The following is a 16,196-nucleotide window of genomic DNA, read 5'->3' as shown; positions in this document are numbered from 1 at the left end:
ACTGCCACGATTAATAACAGTAATAGCCATAATGGCAGCAGCTGTGCACTGAATGACTGCTTATGAAGAGGGCCCTGTGTCTGGAGATGCAGATCATGAAAGCAAAGAGGTAGTTTCTGTAAATCATGGGGCATAGTGCTTGGCACGAAGTGGTGATTGATCAACGTAAGTTGAATGGATGGAATAAATAAATGAGTGTGACTGCTGGGGGGTGGGGGTGGGGGATGGAAAAGGCTGGGTCCAGGCCTGGCTCCAAGAACCTCCCAGCTCCTTGCTCTCCCTCCAGGCCCCTGGAGCCAGAGGGGCTGGCTGTGCACCGGCCCCTCTGCTGGACCTGGTTTAACGATCTCTCAACGGCTGGCAGGTGCGCAGCAGGCAGCCAGCTCATTCTGGCTGGGGCTCCCCTGGCGGACACTGCTGTCTCCGTGGCTCTCTGAGTCAGCTTGGTCTTTTTCCCACCCTGCCGGGCCCGGCAGGATCCTGGCAGTGAAACCAAAGCAGAGGATTCTGAGCCTCAGCCCCTATCGCCCAGGAGTGGTGGGAAAGGTCCTGGAAAAGGAGGCCAGGCTTCTGGTCCCAGCTCTCCCACCAACTCAGATTCCCCATCTGGGCCTGGCCTTGGCGGCAGCCCCCGGCCCTAAAGAGCCTGCTGAGGTCTACCTCTTAGCCCAGTAGTTCCGCCTTGTCCCTCACCTGTCCATGGCCCACCCTTTAGAAAACAGATGTTGGCTCACAAATTGGACCAAAGTTTTATCAGTAACTAGACACAGTTCCACAAACCAGGAAAAACCACCACCTCCTCCCACACAACCCAGCACCATCACAATGCCTCCAAAAATACTCGGGGAGGCTTTTATTGGAATTGGGTGTCCCAGCTTTCTGGAAAGTTACAGTTAGAGATAAACACAAACCCTGAATCTCACTCTGTGTGACTTCTCCCTAGTCCTTTCCAAATGGCCACGCTCTCATTCCTGGCTGCCAAGTGTTCTGAATTCTGAGCTCCTAACACCAGGACCTGCCAGAAATGCTGCAGGGGCTGCCCAGGCCCAGAGGGAACGGAAAACACAAACTGCTGCCCATGCTGAGTTGGTTGGCATTTCCTATGGGGGCAGGGCGCATTTTGGAGACCATGCAGGTTTTGATTATTGGACTCTATTTTTAAATGAAGAGGGAGGAAGGAGAGCTGAGATGGCACATGAGCCTGCTCCGAGGGAGGTCTGGAAACCCGGGCAAGCAGGCAGGAAAGAGGACCCTCCTTTGTGGGCCCTGGAGTGGGACTGAGGAACCTGGCCCTCCCAGCATCTGGGAGCCTGGCTCTGCTTTTTTCTGCTGTATCTCCCAGTGCCTGGCGCAGGGCTTGGCACAACCAGGGGGCTCCAGGAATTTTTGTGGAATGAATGTTTGTCTCCCAGATTCCCAATTCTCCCTAGGCTCCAGTTTAAGAAAATCCCCATTTACAAATGATTCACTTTGTAAAAAAAAGCTTCAATTTGCAAAAGAATTCACTCCAGGCTTCTGTAAGTAAGCCAGTACCCGAGTGCATTCAAAGTGAGCTGCAACATGCAACGTGTGTCAGAAAGCCAGCAGCTGCCTGAAGTCCCCTGACTGGCATTGACAGCCTCACACAAACCCCAAATCCCTAAGGCAGCACAGTCCCTAATGACAGGGGATGGTGGTCAAATTAGTAAGCACTACCCCTGACCCAGTGGGCAATTTAGAATCGAGTATGACAGAAGCTCAAGTCGGTAGAGTGCCCTGTACTGGCTGGAGCTGGTAGGGCAGCTGGACTGTGTGCCTAATGTAAAGCGCCTTACAAAGCCTTTTGAATCACATTGTTCAGCCAGGCAGGTGGGTATTGTTCATATCTCCACTTTAAGAATAAATACAGCCCTGGCCGGGTAGCTCAGCTGGTTAGAGGATCGTCCTAACACACCAAAGTTGCAGGTTCGCTCGGGTCAGGGCACATACAAGAAGTCAAACAATGAATGCATAAATAAATGGAACAACACATCGAGGTTTCTCTCCCTGCCACCCTCTCTCTAAAATTAATCAATAAATAATTGTTTAAAGTTTAAATAAATACATCTGCATCATGGAGACAAATTGCCATGTGATGTAGGGGTTGGGAAGAGGTGCTGAGGGCCTGGTCCTGGGTTTGAATTTCAGCTCTGTCATTGATGAGCGGGGTTGCCAGGGCATGTCTGCTGCTCATTCCCTGAAGAAGTCGGGCTCCCTGCCTTCCCCTCCACCGCTCTCCAGCCTCCCAAGCATGGCCCATTGAAGACCCCGAGCTCACATTCCTTGACCATCTCATCCACAATGTTATTCTTGGTGCCACTCCAGGAGGTACTTCCTTCTACCTATGCCCTTGCTATGACCAGTAACTGCACTGCCTTCAAGTCTTTGACTCCAAATGCCTCTCCTTCTGACCGCCCACCCCTCATCCCTCCAGCTCTCCAATGTAATAGCCTTGGGCCACAAGACCTGTGTTTTCCTACTACTATGTTTCCAGCATCTCTGGGTCCTTACTTCTTTTCTAACCCATCTGAGATTTACTGTATTTCCTCTGCAAGGACCCTTACCTTCCTGTGCGATACCTCTGTCCCTACTCTGCCACCATCAGAATGCCAGCTTTCCACCGATTCCTCCCCTGCACTCCAGCCGCTGAATGTGGCTGGAGAAAAACCACACAAAGATGCTGACTGTTCTGAATTTAAATCAGTGACCGCTCCAGCTGTCAGGCCCTCCTTTTACATTTCTTACGGTGTGTCCCCTCTTCCCACTTCCAGCCTCCCATACCCCTCATTCTCTAATCATACTTCATTGAGAAAATAAAGGTAATCAGACAGGGACTCTTATCTTCACCCCCCCCACCCCCCAAATCCACTCATCATGTGGAGGGGTTTCTCTCATGACGACAGATGAATTATCCACTTTCTAATGCCTGCTGCACTGGGTCGCATCCCCTCTAACTTTCTCAAGGACTCTGTTCTTGTCATTGCCCATTCCCATTCGTTGTTCATTTGCCCTATGCAAACATACTGTATTTTCTTTCTTCTTCATGGAACCCTCTCTTGACCTCTGCATCATCCTCCACTACCTCCCCATTTCTCTGCTCTCTTTTACAGAAAATCTTCTCATAGTAGTCAACTTCTCCCTTCCTCCCCTCCCTTCTCTCCTGGATCCGCGTCAATCAAGAGCCCACCCCACCTTGCCACTGAGTCTGCTCCTGTAAGGCCCCTAATGGCCTCCTTCCTGCAAATTCAGGGGTGACTTCCTGATCTTACCTTCTCAGCATCTCAGTAACATTTGATACAACTGACCATCCCTCCTTCTCAAAATTAACTTTTCTCTTGGCTTCTGGGACATCATACTCTGCTTTATCCTCACCAGCTGCTGGCCTCAGTTCCCCTTGCTGGATTCCCTCCTCTGTGTGACCTCATTGTTGAAGGGCCCCATGTTTATTCCTCAGACTCTTTCCTTGGGTAGGAGAGGAAAAACTTTTTTCTCTACCCTCTTAGGTCCTGTTTCTGGGGTCCTGCAAATTAAATTGACAAAAGCCAGAGTAACAGGAGAAAGGGCTTATTATGTATGTATATAGGAAGGGGGGGCCTTTATAGAAAAGAATTGAATACCCAAAGAAGCAATTAGGCCAGGGGCTTATACACCAGCTTAACGAAGAGCAATAAATTGTGCAGAAGTTATAAGACAAAGGAAAAGGGGGTTGGGCTTTTAGGAGTAGTGAATTGTGGAAGATAAATATATAGGGAAGCTAACGGAAGATAAAGGTTATTTTAGTAACATTTGTTTTGCAGACTTAATCTCATGCAGTTTCAGGTGATAGGAGTGTCTCTGGTGATTAAGAGTTTCTGGTACAGTTGAAGGGGGACATCTTCACAAAGGGAAATGTATGCCCTACATTTAGGCAGATAGGGGAAGAGTAGAGAGCTTTTCCTGTGTTTGGTGTTTCTCCACTGCCTTCAGTTCAAAATAATCCTTATGCCAAAGCTGTATATATTAGGTGTACATACCCTGATCCCTTCACCCCCATGACTTTAAATCCCATCTGTCTGCTGATGACCTCGAGGTGAAAAAACTCCGATCTTCCACCACACTAAGCCTCAAGACCACAGGTCCAACTGCCTCCTTGACATCTTCGTGTAGATGTCTAATATGTGTCAAAACTTAAAAGATCAGAATAGAACTCTTGACTCTATCCCATCACAGTCTTCCTCGCCTCAATAAATAGCACATGAGGAACTGTCTTGATTCCTCTTCGTCCCTAATCTCCCATATCTATCATCAAATTCTCTCAGTTCAATCTTCAAAATACATTCCAATTCCATCCACTTGTGCCCATGCCTATGGCGACTGGTCTACTCCAGCCACCACCATCGTCTGTTGCTGGGGCAACTGGGTCAGTCTCTTAATCAACCCCCAGCTTCCTCTCTGCATCTTGATGACCTCTTCTCCACACAGCAGCCTAAACTATCTTTCAAGGTGTCCATCAGATCAAGTCCTTCCTTAACTTGAAACCCTTCCATGACTTCCCATTGCAGGAAATCTGGCTCCTCACCACAGCCTGCAAGATCCTGCATCATCTGGCACTGCTCTGTTACGCTCAACTCACTTCAGCTAAACTGGACTTATTAGACCCCAGGGCATTTGTACTTGCTGTTCTTACTCCTTGGAGCATGGCTCCCTGACTCTTAGACTGACTTCTTAACTGCATTCAAGCCTCAATGTCTATGGCTAAAATGTCACATCTTGAGGAGCCTTCCCTGACCACTATGACTATAGCAATGTCCCCCACTCACCTCCAGCCACTGTCCATCTCACTTACATGAACCATCTGGCTCATGTATTTGTTTATTTGTTTGTTGTCTGATTGGCCACTTCCTGCTCTACCAAAGCAGGATTTTTGTCTCTCTCATTCACTGTTATATTCCCATGGCCTAGCCCAGCACCTGATGTTTGTTGAACAAATGAATGAACTTCCAAAGCTTCCATTTTAACACCTATAAAGTGGGAATAATACGAGTGCCTATCTCACATGGTCGTTGGGAGAATTATGAGACAATGAATGTAGGTGCTTAGTCTGGCCCTGGCATTTCATAAGCACTCTAAAGTGAGCTGGCTTTTATTATTATTATTATTATTAATTAGAAATTTGGCTGAGGCCACAAAGTGAATGGCAAAGCTGGACCCTGAGCTGATGACACGTAAAACTGCTTTGGTAGGTTTAGGTCAGATCAGAGGGCCTTGCAAGCCAGACAGAAACGTTTCAACTTGGCCATTAGGAGCAATAAGGCTTAGCTATTATATGTTCTTGAGCAGAAGTGTAATGTGATGATGAGTGCTTTAGAAGAGCATTCTGGCTGATTAGTCACTATTTAGTTACACCATTAAATTAGGCATCTAGTTAGTCTAAATTGTTGGTCTCTAGACTGCCTGGAAACATCCAGATAATTGTGAAATCTCTTGTTTTGGCTGTTCACCTCGAACATTTAAATCAGCCCACTACCAGCTGTCCCTCTACTTTATGGGGAGCTTACGTGTCTCTCTGGGTAGAAATCCTTAAGGAGCGTGTACTTAGTTTGTATATTCAGCTCTGAACTGCAGTGTGATTCCAAACTCATTCAAAAGGATTGCCAGTGTGTATTATTTCTTCATGAGCTCTAAGTGGCTCAAGATCTATATTTATCATTGTGTTTTATAGCTACTGGCATACACACTTTGAACAAAGAGCAGAATTTGGCATGTTAGCAGCTATATATAACTCTGACCATGACGTCTGCCTCACAGGGTCATGGGGAGGACCCTCATATAATAGGCAGAGGGCCAATAAATGTTTGTTCATTTGTTTATGTGGGAACTCAGGATGCTGAATGTTTATAATGCAGAGTGATTGGGCAGAGCGGGCAGGGATAGGGGCCAGGGATTTCTTTCCCCTGGCTTGCATAGTTCCTGACAAGAAGTCTATGATTTTTTTTTTTTAATATATTTTATTGATTTTTTACAGAGAGAAAGGGAGAGAGATAGAGAGTTAGAAACATCGATGAGAGAGAAACATCGATCAGCTGCCTCCTGCACATCTCCTACTGGGGATGTGCCCGCAACCCAGGTACATGCCCTTGACCGGAATCGAACCTGGGACCTTTCAGTCCGCAGGCCGACGCTCTATCCACTGAGCCAAACCGGTTTCGGCAAGAAGTCTATGATTTTTGTCTTTGTATATAAGTAATGTGCCCCTTTTTCCCCCTCTGGAGAGAGAGAATGAGAGCGAGAAACATCAATTTGTTGTTCTACTCATTCATGCATTCTTTGGTGGATTCTTGTATGTGCCCTGACCAGGAATCAAACCCACAACCTTAGTGTATCAGGATGATGCTCTAATCAACCGAGCTACCCGGTCAAGGCTTTATCTGGTTGCTTTTAAGATTTTCTTTTCATCCTTGATTTTTAGCAATTTGATTTCGATGTTCTTTGGTATTTTCTTTGTGATTATCCTACTGTGAAATTACTGAACTTCTTGGATCTGTGTTTATAAATTTTACCATGTTTTTTTCATATATTTTTATTGTTACACCACCATCTATTTTTGGACTTTAATTACACATATGTTAGACTACCTGATATTGTCTCACAGGTAACTGATGCTCTTTGCTTTCTTTCTTTCTTTTTTTTTTTCTCTTTTTCAGACTTTTTTTCCCCTCACTGTGCTTTATTTTGGATAATTGTTAATGCTATGTCTTCAAATTCAGTCTTTTTTTTCTGCAGTGTCTAAGCTACAGTTAATCTTATCCAGTGACATTTTAATTTCAGATATTGTATTTTTTATCTCTACAAGTTCCACTTAGTTCTTTTTCATTTTGTTCATTTCTTTCCTCATTTTCTTTATCTTTTCCTTTATATCCTTGAGCATATTTAACATATTTGTAACCTCTGTTTAAATGTCTTTGCTGTTAATTTCCTGATCGCTAGCATTTCTGGGTCTGTTTCCATTGACCAATTTTTTTTCCTCTTGTTTGTAAATTACGTCTTCATGCTTCTTTGCTTGTTTGATAATTTATTAGAGACATTGTAAATTTTACATTGTTGGTTCTTGATTATGTTGTACTCCATTAAAAAGGGTTGGACTTTGTTCTGGCAGAAACTTAGGCTACTTATACTAGTAGATAAGTTTGACATTTTCCAGGTTTGTTTTTAAGCTTTTTATAGGCTGGTCTAACGGAGCCTTTCTCTGGAACTAATTTAGCCACACTATTCAGGCATAACCTTTCTGGGGTCTCTACTATTCAGTGTATTTAGTGAAACCTTGGCACCCTGGCAGGTTGAAACTCGGGTGGTTTCTGAATCTGTGAAAGCTCTGGGAATTGTTTGGCTTACAACTCTAGCAATTGTTCTTTCCTGGAAGTTGTTTTTTTCCTTGGTCTTGAGGAGCTTCACCCTGTACCCGCACAGACTGCTATTCAGCCAAAGATTCAAGAGAACCCCTGATGCAAATTTCAGGAGCTCTTTCTCTTGATGGTTCCTTCCTCTCTGGTTACTGCCTTTGCTATAGCTGCCTTGTCCTCCTTGAACTTAAATCTGTCTCCTCAACTCAGTGAAACTGTCCCACTCTGGGTACCCCTCCCTCGATTGCTACCTGAAAATTGTCTCTAGGCATAAAACCAGGGCAATCAAAGGTCTCACATTGTTTCCCTTCTCTCAGGTATCATAATCCTATACTACTAGTTTTCCAGTATCTGAAAATAATTGTTTAGTAGATTTTATCCAATTTCCTAGTTGTTTATGGTAGGAGGGAAGTCTAGACCCAACTATAGCTTCATGGCCTGAAGCAAAAGTAAGTGGTTAGATTCTGGATACGTTTTGAAAGTAGATTGGCAGGATTTGCTAATGGATCAGATATAGGATATGAGGGGAAAAAGACTCTAAAAGGACTCTAAGACTTTTTACATTAGCCACTGGAAGGATGGATTTGCCATTTACTGAGATGAGGAAGACTGTAGTAGAATCAAGGAGGAGGGTGGCTGGGGGAGAGAGATGAGAATCAAGAACTTAGTTTTGAAAATATAATTTTGACATGTTATCCAACTTAGACTTCAAGTTAGATGTCTGTTGGATAGTTAGATATGCAAGTCTAGAACTCAAGGGAGAGGCTGAGATACATATTTGGAACTTATTAGCCTACTAGAGGCCCTGTGCATGAAATTAGTGCGGGGGTGGGGGGGTGGACCCTCAATCTAGCCTGTGCCCTCTCATAGTCTGGGAGCCCTTAGGGGATGTCCAACTGACGGCTTAGGCCCACTCCCTGTGGGGAACGGGCCTAAGCCGTCAGTCACACATCCTTAGCACTTCTGCAGAGGCAGCAGTGAGCTTGGCTTCTGGCTGAGTAGCGCTCCCCCTGTGGGAGCACACTGACCACCAGGGGGCAGCTCCTACATTGAGCGTCTGCCCCCTGGTGGTCAGTGCGTGTCATAGTGACTGGTTGTTTCGCCATTCCGTTAATTTGCATATTAACATTTTATTATATAGGATAAACCACTGGTTATTAACCCTGGCTGCAGTGGTACTACAATCACTTAAGAAACTTTGAGAAAAAAATCAATGTTCAGACTTGACCCTAAGCCTATTCAATCAGAATCTCTGGGGATCAGACCTAGGAATTGATATTTTTTAAAGTTCTTCAGATTATTCTAATGTGCAGGCAGAGGTGAGAACCACTCCTAAGTGTTATTTAAAGCCCTGCCAAAGGTCAGCTAAGACAGTGGTTCTCAACCCTGCCTGCATATTAAAATTACCTGGAGAGTTTTAAAAAGTCTTAATGCCCAGGCTGTTCTCCCCTCCCCTCACCCTCCAACAATCCAATTGCATCATACTCTCTGGTGGTGGGGCTTAGAAACTAGTGTTTTGTTAACTCTTCAGATAACTCCAATGTACAGCCAGGCTGAACCCCTGGTTCCAGGGAGTGATCAGGGGACCCAGAAGAGAAGAGATCTGAAGACTGAACCTTAGTGTCTGAAAGATGAAGGAGTGGATAAGCTACGAGGAGAACAAGGAGAGAGAGGGGTGGCAGGCTTCCCCCAGATGTCTGAACTGTGGCTGTCCATTCCCATTTAAGAATTAAAAATAGAAGATCAGTGTGCATAGGTGGGGCTGTGGACTTGTGTTTCTCTGTAGGTCAGTGGGTGTTTCCCAGGGTTCTTCATCTCCTTCCCTTCCTCAGCTGTCACCTTCCCTGAGCTGCATCCTCCCTCATCACTCACCACTCATTCCCCGGCTGTCCACCTTCCACAAATCATGTTGAAATTCCTTATCCACTGGAAACCTCCCTCCCCATTCTCAGTGTTGTTGCTGGTTTACACATTTATATCCCTTTAGCGTCATTTTCATAGGGTCTGAGAGGGAGAGCAGATAAATTCAGGTGATTAGATGATTATCTTGAACCAGAAATCTACCAACCTTTTAAAATGTGAGGATCACTTTAAATGCTAGAAATGTTTTTACAGAATCCATATGATGGAAGTCACATATACTACTTTCGGTATCCATTAATAGGGAAAATGCATATTGATAGAAAGTCTTCTGAATTAACTCACTACCACTTTTAAATGCATTAATGGTTTTACATTTACATATATTTGGAAACTAATAGCACAGGAATGTAGGAGAAAGTTATTAGGGCTGAGAACAATACTCAGTGAACAAATAGATTCAGACACCTTTGCAATCATTGCAGAGTTGTAGGAGTCCACATTATCACGGCCCCACAGCTCTAGGCCCTGGGAAGCCACTGGAAGTTTTAGAATGGGGGAGGGGATGTTCTGGGGGCACTTGAGTTCATATACATAATTGATTTCAGAGAGGAAGGGAGAGGGAGAGAGAGAGAGAAACATCAATGACGAAAGAGAATCATTGATTGGCTGCCTCCTGCACGCCCCCTACTGGGGATCAAACTCACCCCACCCAGGCATCTGCCCTTGATCAGATTCAAACCTGGGACCCTTCAGTCTGCAGGCCAACACTCTATCCACTGAGCCAAACCAGCCAGGATGGCACTTAAGTTCTTGCTTCTTTTACAGCTTTCCCCTGTCCCTAGTGGTCTCTTTCTCTGGGACATGAATGTGGGGTGGGTTCCTCTTCAAGAGAGCATATAGATAAGCCAGCTGGCCTCCTGAGCAAATTACTTACCCAAAGAAAGCAAAGGAATCTTCATGAAATCGAGGCATTTTTATTCTACCACCTTCCCTTCCTCCCATCTTCCTTATCCCCTATCTTTAGGAATTCTGTTCCTTGTTCTCTCACAGGTCAAGTGGTCAACATGTCCAAGCCCTGTGTGAAGCACTGTACACACTTTATCTCATTTACTCCTCACCATCCTGCGGAAGTAGGTACAATTCATGTCCTTACTTTACATATGAGGTAACTGAGGCAAAGAGACGTTAAAGGGCTTTCTCAGATGGACGAGCTAGTGAGCATGCCACCCCCACCCCACCCCCCACGGCATAGTTGGCGCTGTCTGAATGACGAGAAATTTATAGACATAAAAGGTTCCAAATGACTGAGTTGGAGAAGGACACTGAGCTATATCCAGGCCTCCCACAGGGTCCATCCTCTGGCAGCAGCCTGCCCGGTCTCCTCCAGGATTCTACAGACTGGACCCAGACCCTCCACGGCCGAGTATGGTCAGCACTCCTCTTTGCTGCACCCTCATCTCGAGTCAAACAGAACCTGGTACCGTGCATCTCTGAGTCTTTACTACAGCAGTACCGCCCTCTGCCCAGAATGCCTTCTCCTGTCCTCTCTCCTCCCTCAACCCAAGTCCAGGTAGCGGTCAAGGGCCACTTCCTCTGCAGAGCCCACCCTGACAGTTCAGGCTTCACTGACCCTCCTTCCTCGTTCGGTTCTGCCTTTGATGATCTGACCACACCTGTGTGACTTCCCTCCCCACCAGCCTGTTAGACCCGGCCCTAACAAATAATGACAAAAGGAATCGTCTTTAATTCATTAAAATAATATCTGCTTATTATAGAACACCTGAGAAGAAAGAAGCACAAAGAAGTAAAAGAAAAAACTCCTACATATTTCCACCAGTAAAGTAGAACTACTATGGAGATTTTGCCTTCGAGTCTTTTTATCTGGACAAAATTTGGGATCTTTCTTTTCCTATATATATATATTTAAATATATTCTATTGATTTTTTACAGAGAGGAAGGGAGAGGATTAGAGAGTTAGAAATATCGATGAGAGAGAAACATCGATCAGCTGCCTCCTGCACACACCCTACTGGGGATGTGCCCACAATCAAGGTACATGCCCTTGACCGGAATCGAACCCTGGACCCTTTAGTCCGCAGGCTGACGCTCTATCCACTGAGCCAAACAGGTTAGGGCTCTTTTCCTATATTGACATGTGGTGTACACATAAGCTTTCCCAAGCACCCCTGTGTTTGGAAGCACAGTGGCCTTGGAGATGTGCTGTAGTTTGTCAGGAGGACGACTGCATCCCCCTCAGCCTTAGCCCCGGGACCTCCAAGGAGAGGCCTGGTGAAGACCGTGTGAGTGAGTGAGTCACTGGGTGTCTGGGGGTTGGAAAGAAGGTAGGTTATGTTTGGTGCGTGATACATGTTAGGTCCAGGGGGGCCATTCAGGAAGCTGGAAAATTACAGAGCGCTCATGCTGGACCCATGTCTGCCAACAAACGGCATTTAAAATGTATCTCATGAAATTCTAACTTTTGCAATCTATGAGCTGCGCAGGCAGAAAAGCACACAGGACTGATGTGTTTAGTGAGAACACTTGGGACAATGGCGCTGGCCATCTCAAGGGCCTGGGAAGGTGGGGCTGGAAAGAGAAAGGAGAGTCCCTGACACTCGGAGCTGACAGGTGGAGGCCCGCACAGAGGCGCCAGGGCTCCCCCTGGTTACGAGGCTGAGGCACGGGCTGAGACCACACTAAGAACTGGTACCGTGAGGACTCCTTTGGCCTAGCTGATCCCTGAGACATCATGTGAGTGTTAAGAGGGGTTTGGGGGGTACGGGGCAGTCCAGGGGAGGGCTGGCATGTCTGTGAGCCTGTCGTCAGGGTGAAGGTCAGTCTTTGCTTTCGTCTGAAAAGGGAAAGACAGTCCAAAAGGAGAGGTGAATTAGTGGTGGTGTTTCTAGAATGTTGCGTGGCCTTTCACTGCCACCCAGAGCTGAGGGAAGGCAGGCCCCGGGGACCCGTCACCACATCTGGGGGTCCCCTGCTCCCAGGGGCATCTTCCTGCCTTCGTGGTGGAAAGAACCCCCGCCCCCCTCCCATCATCAGCAGAAGCAGCTCTGAGAATCGAAGCTGGGTGGATGGTGCTTCACCCATTGGCAGAGAGATGGGAAATAAAGACTTTAAAGATCTTACACGCCCTCCTACAGACCCCTAGAATCACAGCCGCAGGGAGGAGCAGGAGGGAGGACCCTCCCCAGCCCAGCCTGCTGGCCCAGCTCCCAGGAGACCAGTCCATGGGCAGCGTCCACAGCCTCATGACCACCCTGATATCCCATGTCCTTTTTTCCCAAAGAGCCAACAGAACCCACACCTGGGGGAACACACCCCATGGCCTTTTGGGGTGTCTGTCCAGCCACGGGGCAGGAGCACGTAGCAGGACAGCTGAGCTTCTGACAGACTTCTACTCTGAGAGCCCTGGACAGTGCTGTCAGAGATCAGAGACCTGCAGAGGGAGGGTCAGCCACTGTGAGGCCACCGCCCAAATTCTGACACCCCCCCCCCCACTTTCTTGCCTTGGACCATGCCATTCAGAGGCTCAGACTGTGCATCTGAAAACTAAAGATAATAGCACCTGCCTCGTAGATAATTGGGAGGAAATAAACTGTGTGTGAAAATTGCCTTTAAAGCCATAAATCCCATAGAAGCCTAGTAAGGAAAGCAACACAGTGTAGCGATCAGAGCTAAAAGCAGTTGTCATCTGTGCTTGTTGTTGGGGTTGCTCTCTGCTGCGGTGGTGGCTGCGACAGGGTCTGCGGCACAGTGCCCCGGCAGCTCCTTCCCACAGTTACATTGACACATCTGCTCAAGGAAGCTAAAGTCCCCACCTCAAGTAATGCCTTTAATGACATCAGATCCACATTTCAGGGTGCAGACTGACCCGAGCATTCACCCGCCCGGGGTATGAAGTGTTTCCAGTAGCCCGCGCTGAAAACCGGCGGGCTTTCTTCTTTTCTGCTGGTCACTGTGGCTTGCACTGCTCCCCCCACACCTGAGTGCTTTGCAGGCAGCAGGAGCCTGGGCGCCGCCCCCTGACGTTGGTGCTCTCAGTTACACGCTGTCCCTGCTGAGGCCCTCAAGAGTCACTGTGCAGCCGTGATTTCTCTGATAAAACGAGAATGTGTGCAATGAGGCCAGGGTCCAGCTGAAACCTCCCGTAGGCTTCTAAAGCTCCGTCCAGCTGCAAGACTCCAGAACAAGCCCAGGGTGGCTGGCCCCACCCCCAGAAGACCCTCCCCTCAGACCTCCCAGGAAGCAGAGCAAGAAGGGAGGACAGTGGCAGAGGCACCTTACAGTTATAAAGGTCTGAGTCTAGACTCTAGTCTAGATTATAGTAGTCCCCCTTATCACGCAGGATAAGTCCCAAGATCCAGGGGATGCCTGAAACAGTAGACAGTACCAACATATGTACACTATGATTTTTCACATACATACATACATACATACATACATATTTTTTCAGTTAAAGGAAGCACTTTACAGCTTCTCTTTGGCAGGTCTGAATTGCCAGCATCACTACTCTTGTACTTCAGGGCCATTATTAAGTAAAATAAGGGTTACTTGAACACAAGCACCTCGATACCATGACAGTCCATCTGGTAACCCAGAGAGCTATGAAGTGGGCAGGTAGCATATACAGCCTGGATATGCTGGACAAAGGGATGATTCACATCCTGGGCCGGACAGAGTAGGATGGTATGACATTTCATCATGCTACTCAGAAGTACATGCAATTTAAAACTTATCTATTATTTCTGGAATTTTCCACTTAATATTTTCAGACTGTGGTTGACTGTGGGTAACTGAAACCACTGGAAGCAAAGCCATGGACAAGGGGAGACTACTATGATTTTATAAAAAACAAACAAACCAACACCACTTATTCTGTTTATTGAGCACCTACTGAATACCCAGGATTGTGTTGGATCTGAGTGAGACTGGAATTGTGACTCGTGTACAAAGGCACTGCTCCTGGGGCCGTGCACATCCTGGAGAGCTTGTGAAAAGCAGTCAGCTCTGGGCAGTCCCCTGTGCTAAGAAGACTAGACTCCACCCCTGGAGCCCAAGCCCCCAGTGGGGGTGAGGAGAGCTGGCATCAGAGACACCTGAGGGGAGGGCACCTGAGGACCAGGGGCCTGAGCAGGGCCTGAGCGTGTGCGCCTGGCTGGAGGAGCCCAGCAGGTCTGGCGGAAGCAGCTGGTTCCTTGGCTGCCCCCATCTTGCCTGGGAGGTTATTTCTCTGTATATAAATAGTCCCCTGCAGTTAGCAGGATAAATATAAACACAGCCTCCTGATCGTAGCTCAGAAACCAAGCTTTGCATCTGAGCTTCTTGCTGCCACCGCTGCTGTAAAACACAGGATGCACAAGGGGCAGCATGCAGGCTTCTGCAGCCAAGCACGGGCGCATCAGTCCGCTCGGCCGCCACGAAGGAGTGCACAGCCCGGGGGCTTCTGGCTCACAATTCTGGAGGCCAGAAGTCCAAGCTCAAGGTGCGGCAGGATTGGGGTGTTTAGGCCTCTCTTCTTGACGTGTAGGTGGCTGTCTTCTCTCTGTGTCTTCACATGGTCTTCCCTCTGTGCGTGTCTGTGTCCTACTCTCCTCTTCTTATGAGGATACCAGGCATAGGCAGGGCCTACTTGCACGACTTCATTTTACCTCAATCACCTCCTTGCAAGCCCTATCAGCTACAGTCACATTCCAAGCTACTGCAGGGTTAGGGCTTCAACTTACGCATTTGGGGGAACAAGAGGCCATGGAGGCCAAACCTCTGCCTTCAGACTGACACATGTCAGAACCTTCCTGGGCAAAGGAGGGTCAGTCTGCATTTTAAAGGCTACCTTGGAGAAAGATTCCATATATTTGGTGGGACTACGCTAACCTGAAGATTTCTGGAAATTGCTGTTGCTTATTACATGTGACTAAAAGCCAGTTTACTTCCACAAAGGATGTGAACAGATTTAAGTGATAAAACTAGAATAAGCCGAACTGTATGCTCTAAGAGGCCAGGGTGGTGACGTAGCCCAGTGCTTGCACATAGCAGGTATTCAACAGATGTTGTGAACAGGAGAAAGAAGGGGGAGGGACGAATTACGGAAGCCAAAAATAATCAAAATTGATGAGAAATGTACCAGCTGCCGGGACACAGTCCGGTAGCAATTGCTCACACTACCTTGGCTCTGGGTGTCCACGGAGCCGGCAAACCCTGGCACTCAGTGTACGGGAGCCAGGGCACAAGTGCACCTAGAAAACCAACACTTCAGATCCTGAATTCAAGAAGAAATGAATCTAGTGCATCTTTAAATAAGGGACATGGGAAATGATTTTTTTCCTTTGGTTTTGCAAAAGATACAGACATCATCTTCAAATGGGTGTTTCCACCATTCCTTCCCAAAGGCAGGAGGTGAAACATTCAATCACAGTGAAAGCATTTCAGTCGCAGTGGAGAGCAAGGATAATAGGGTCCATCATTGCTATTTCCTGATGACCTGACTTAATATAGAGATAGCATCCTTACTGCGGAGGGTCTCCGGACTCTCGTTCATGGCCTTTAATGGGGAGAGCCAGTGCCTGGCATGTAAATATTTGTTGTGTGAAGACATCCCTGGGTCACCTTATCCATATGATCCTAACTCTACATCCCAATCCAGAACCCACAGACCCTCCCCCACCACCTCCACCTGCTTGGCTAAGGCATCTTTATTATTCGGCCAGTGGCACCTCCTCTGGGAAGCCCTCCCAGACCTTTGCTGTTGTGTCTTGGCTTCCTGTGATGTCTCCTATGCTGTTGTTTTCATAGGCTGTCATTCTCTTGAGAACAGGGGCCTTGCTGTATTCATTTTTATTTATAAATTTAAAAAAAATAATAATGCTTGTTGGGGGAGAAGTTTTGGTTTTAAAAGTAGTAACTGCCCCGTTTGCACCACAGGAAGT

General features: G+C 47.1%; 1 protein-coding gene across 2 annotated transcripts in view; it reads left to right on the top strand.

The window, feature by feature from the left end:
- The window catches only part of KCNK12 (potassium two pore domain channel subfamily K member 12), a 40,026-nt gene that overhangs the window by 10,292 nt on the left and 13,538 nt on the right, over positions 1-16,196 (top strand). Inside the window, exons 1-2 of one of the 2 annotated variants that reach the window (XM_070429163.1) lie at positions 10,306-10,390; positions 11,036-11,389. The exons of the other annotated variant lie outside the window; for it this stretch is intronic. Of the exons in view, the coding sequence (XP_070285264.1) occupies positions 11,248-11,389 (142 nt within the window). The 5' untranslated portion in view covers positions 10,306-10,390; positions 11,036-11,247. Of the gene's footprint in view, positions 1-10,305; positions 10,391-11,035; positions 11,390-16,196 lie in introns of those variants that run through there. 2 annotated transcript variants of the gene reach the window in all.

This window comes from Myotis yumanensis, unplaced genomic scaffold, assembly GCF_028538775.1.
Source record: "Myotis yumanensis isolate MYYU_CA2020_CCGP unplaced genomic scaffold, mMyoYum1.0.hap1 SCAF_11, whole genome shotgun sequence".
NCBI lineage: Eukaryota > Metazoa > Chordata > Mammalia > Chiroptera > Vespertilionidae > Myotis > Myotis yumanensis.
This window is presented reverse-complemented; position numbering and strand designations above follow the sequence as displayed.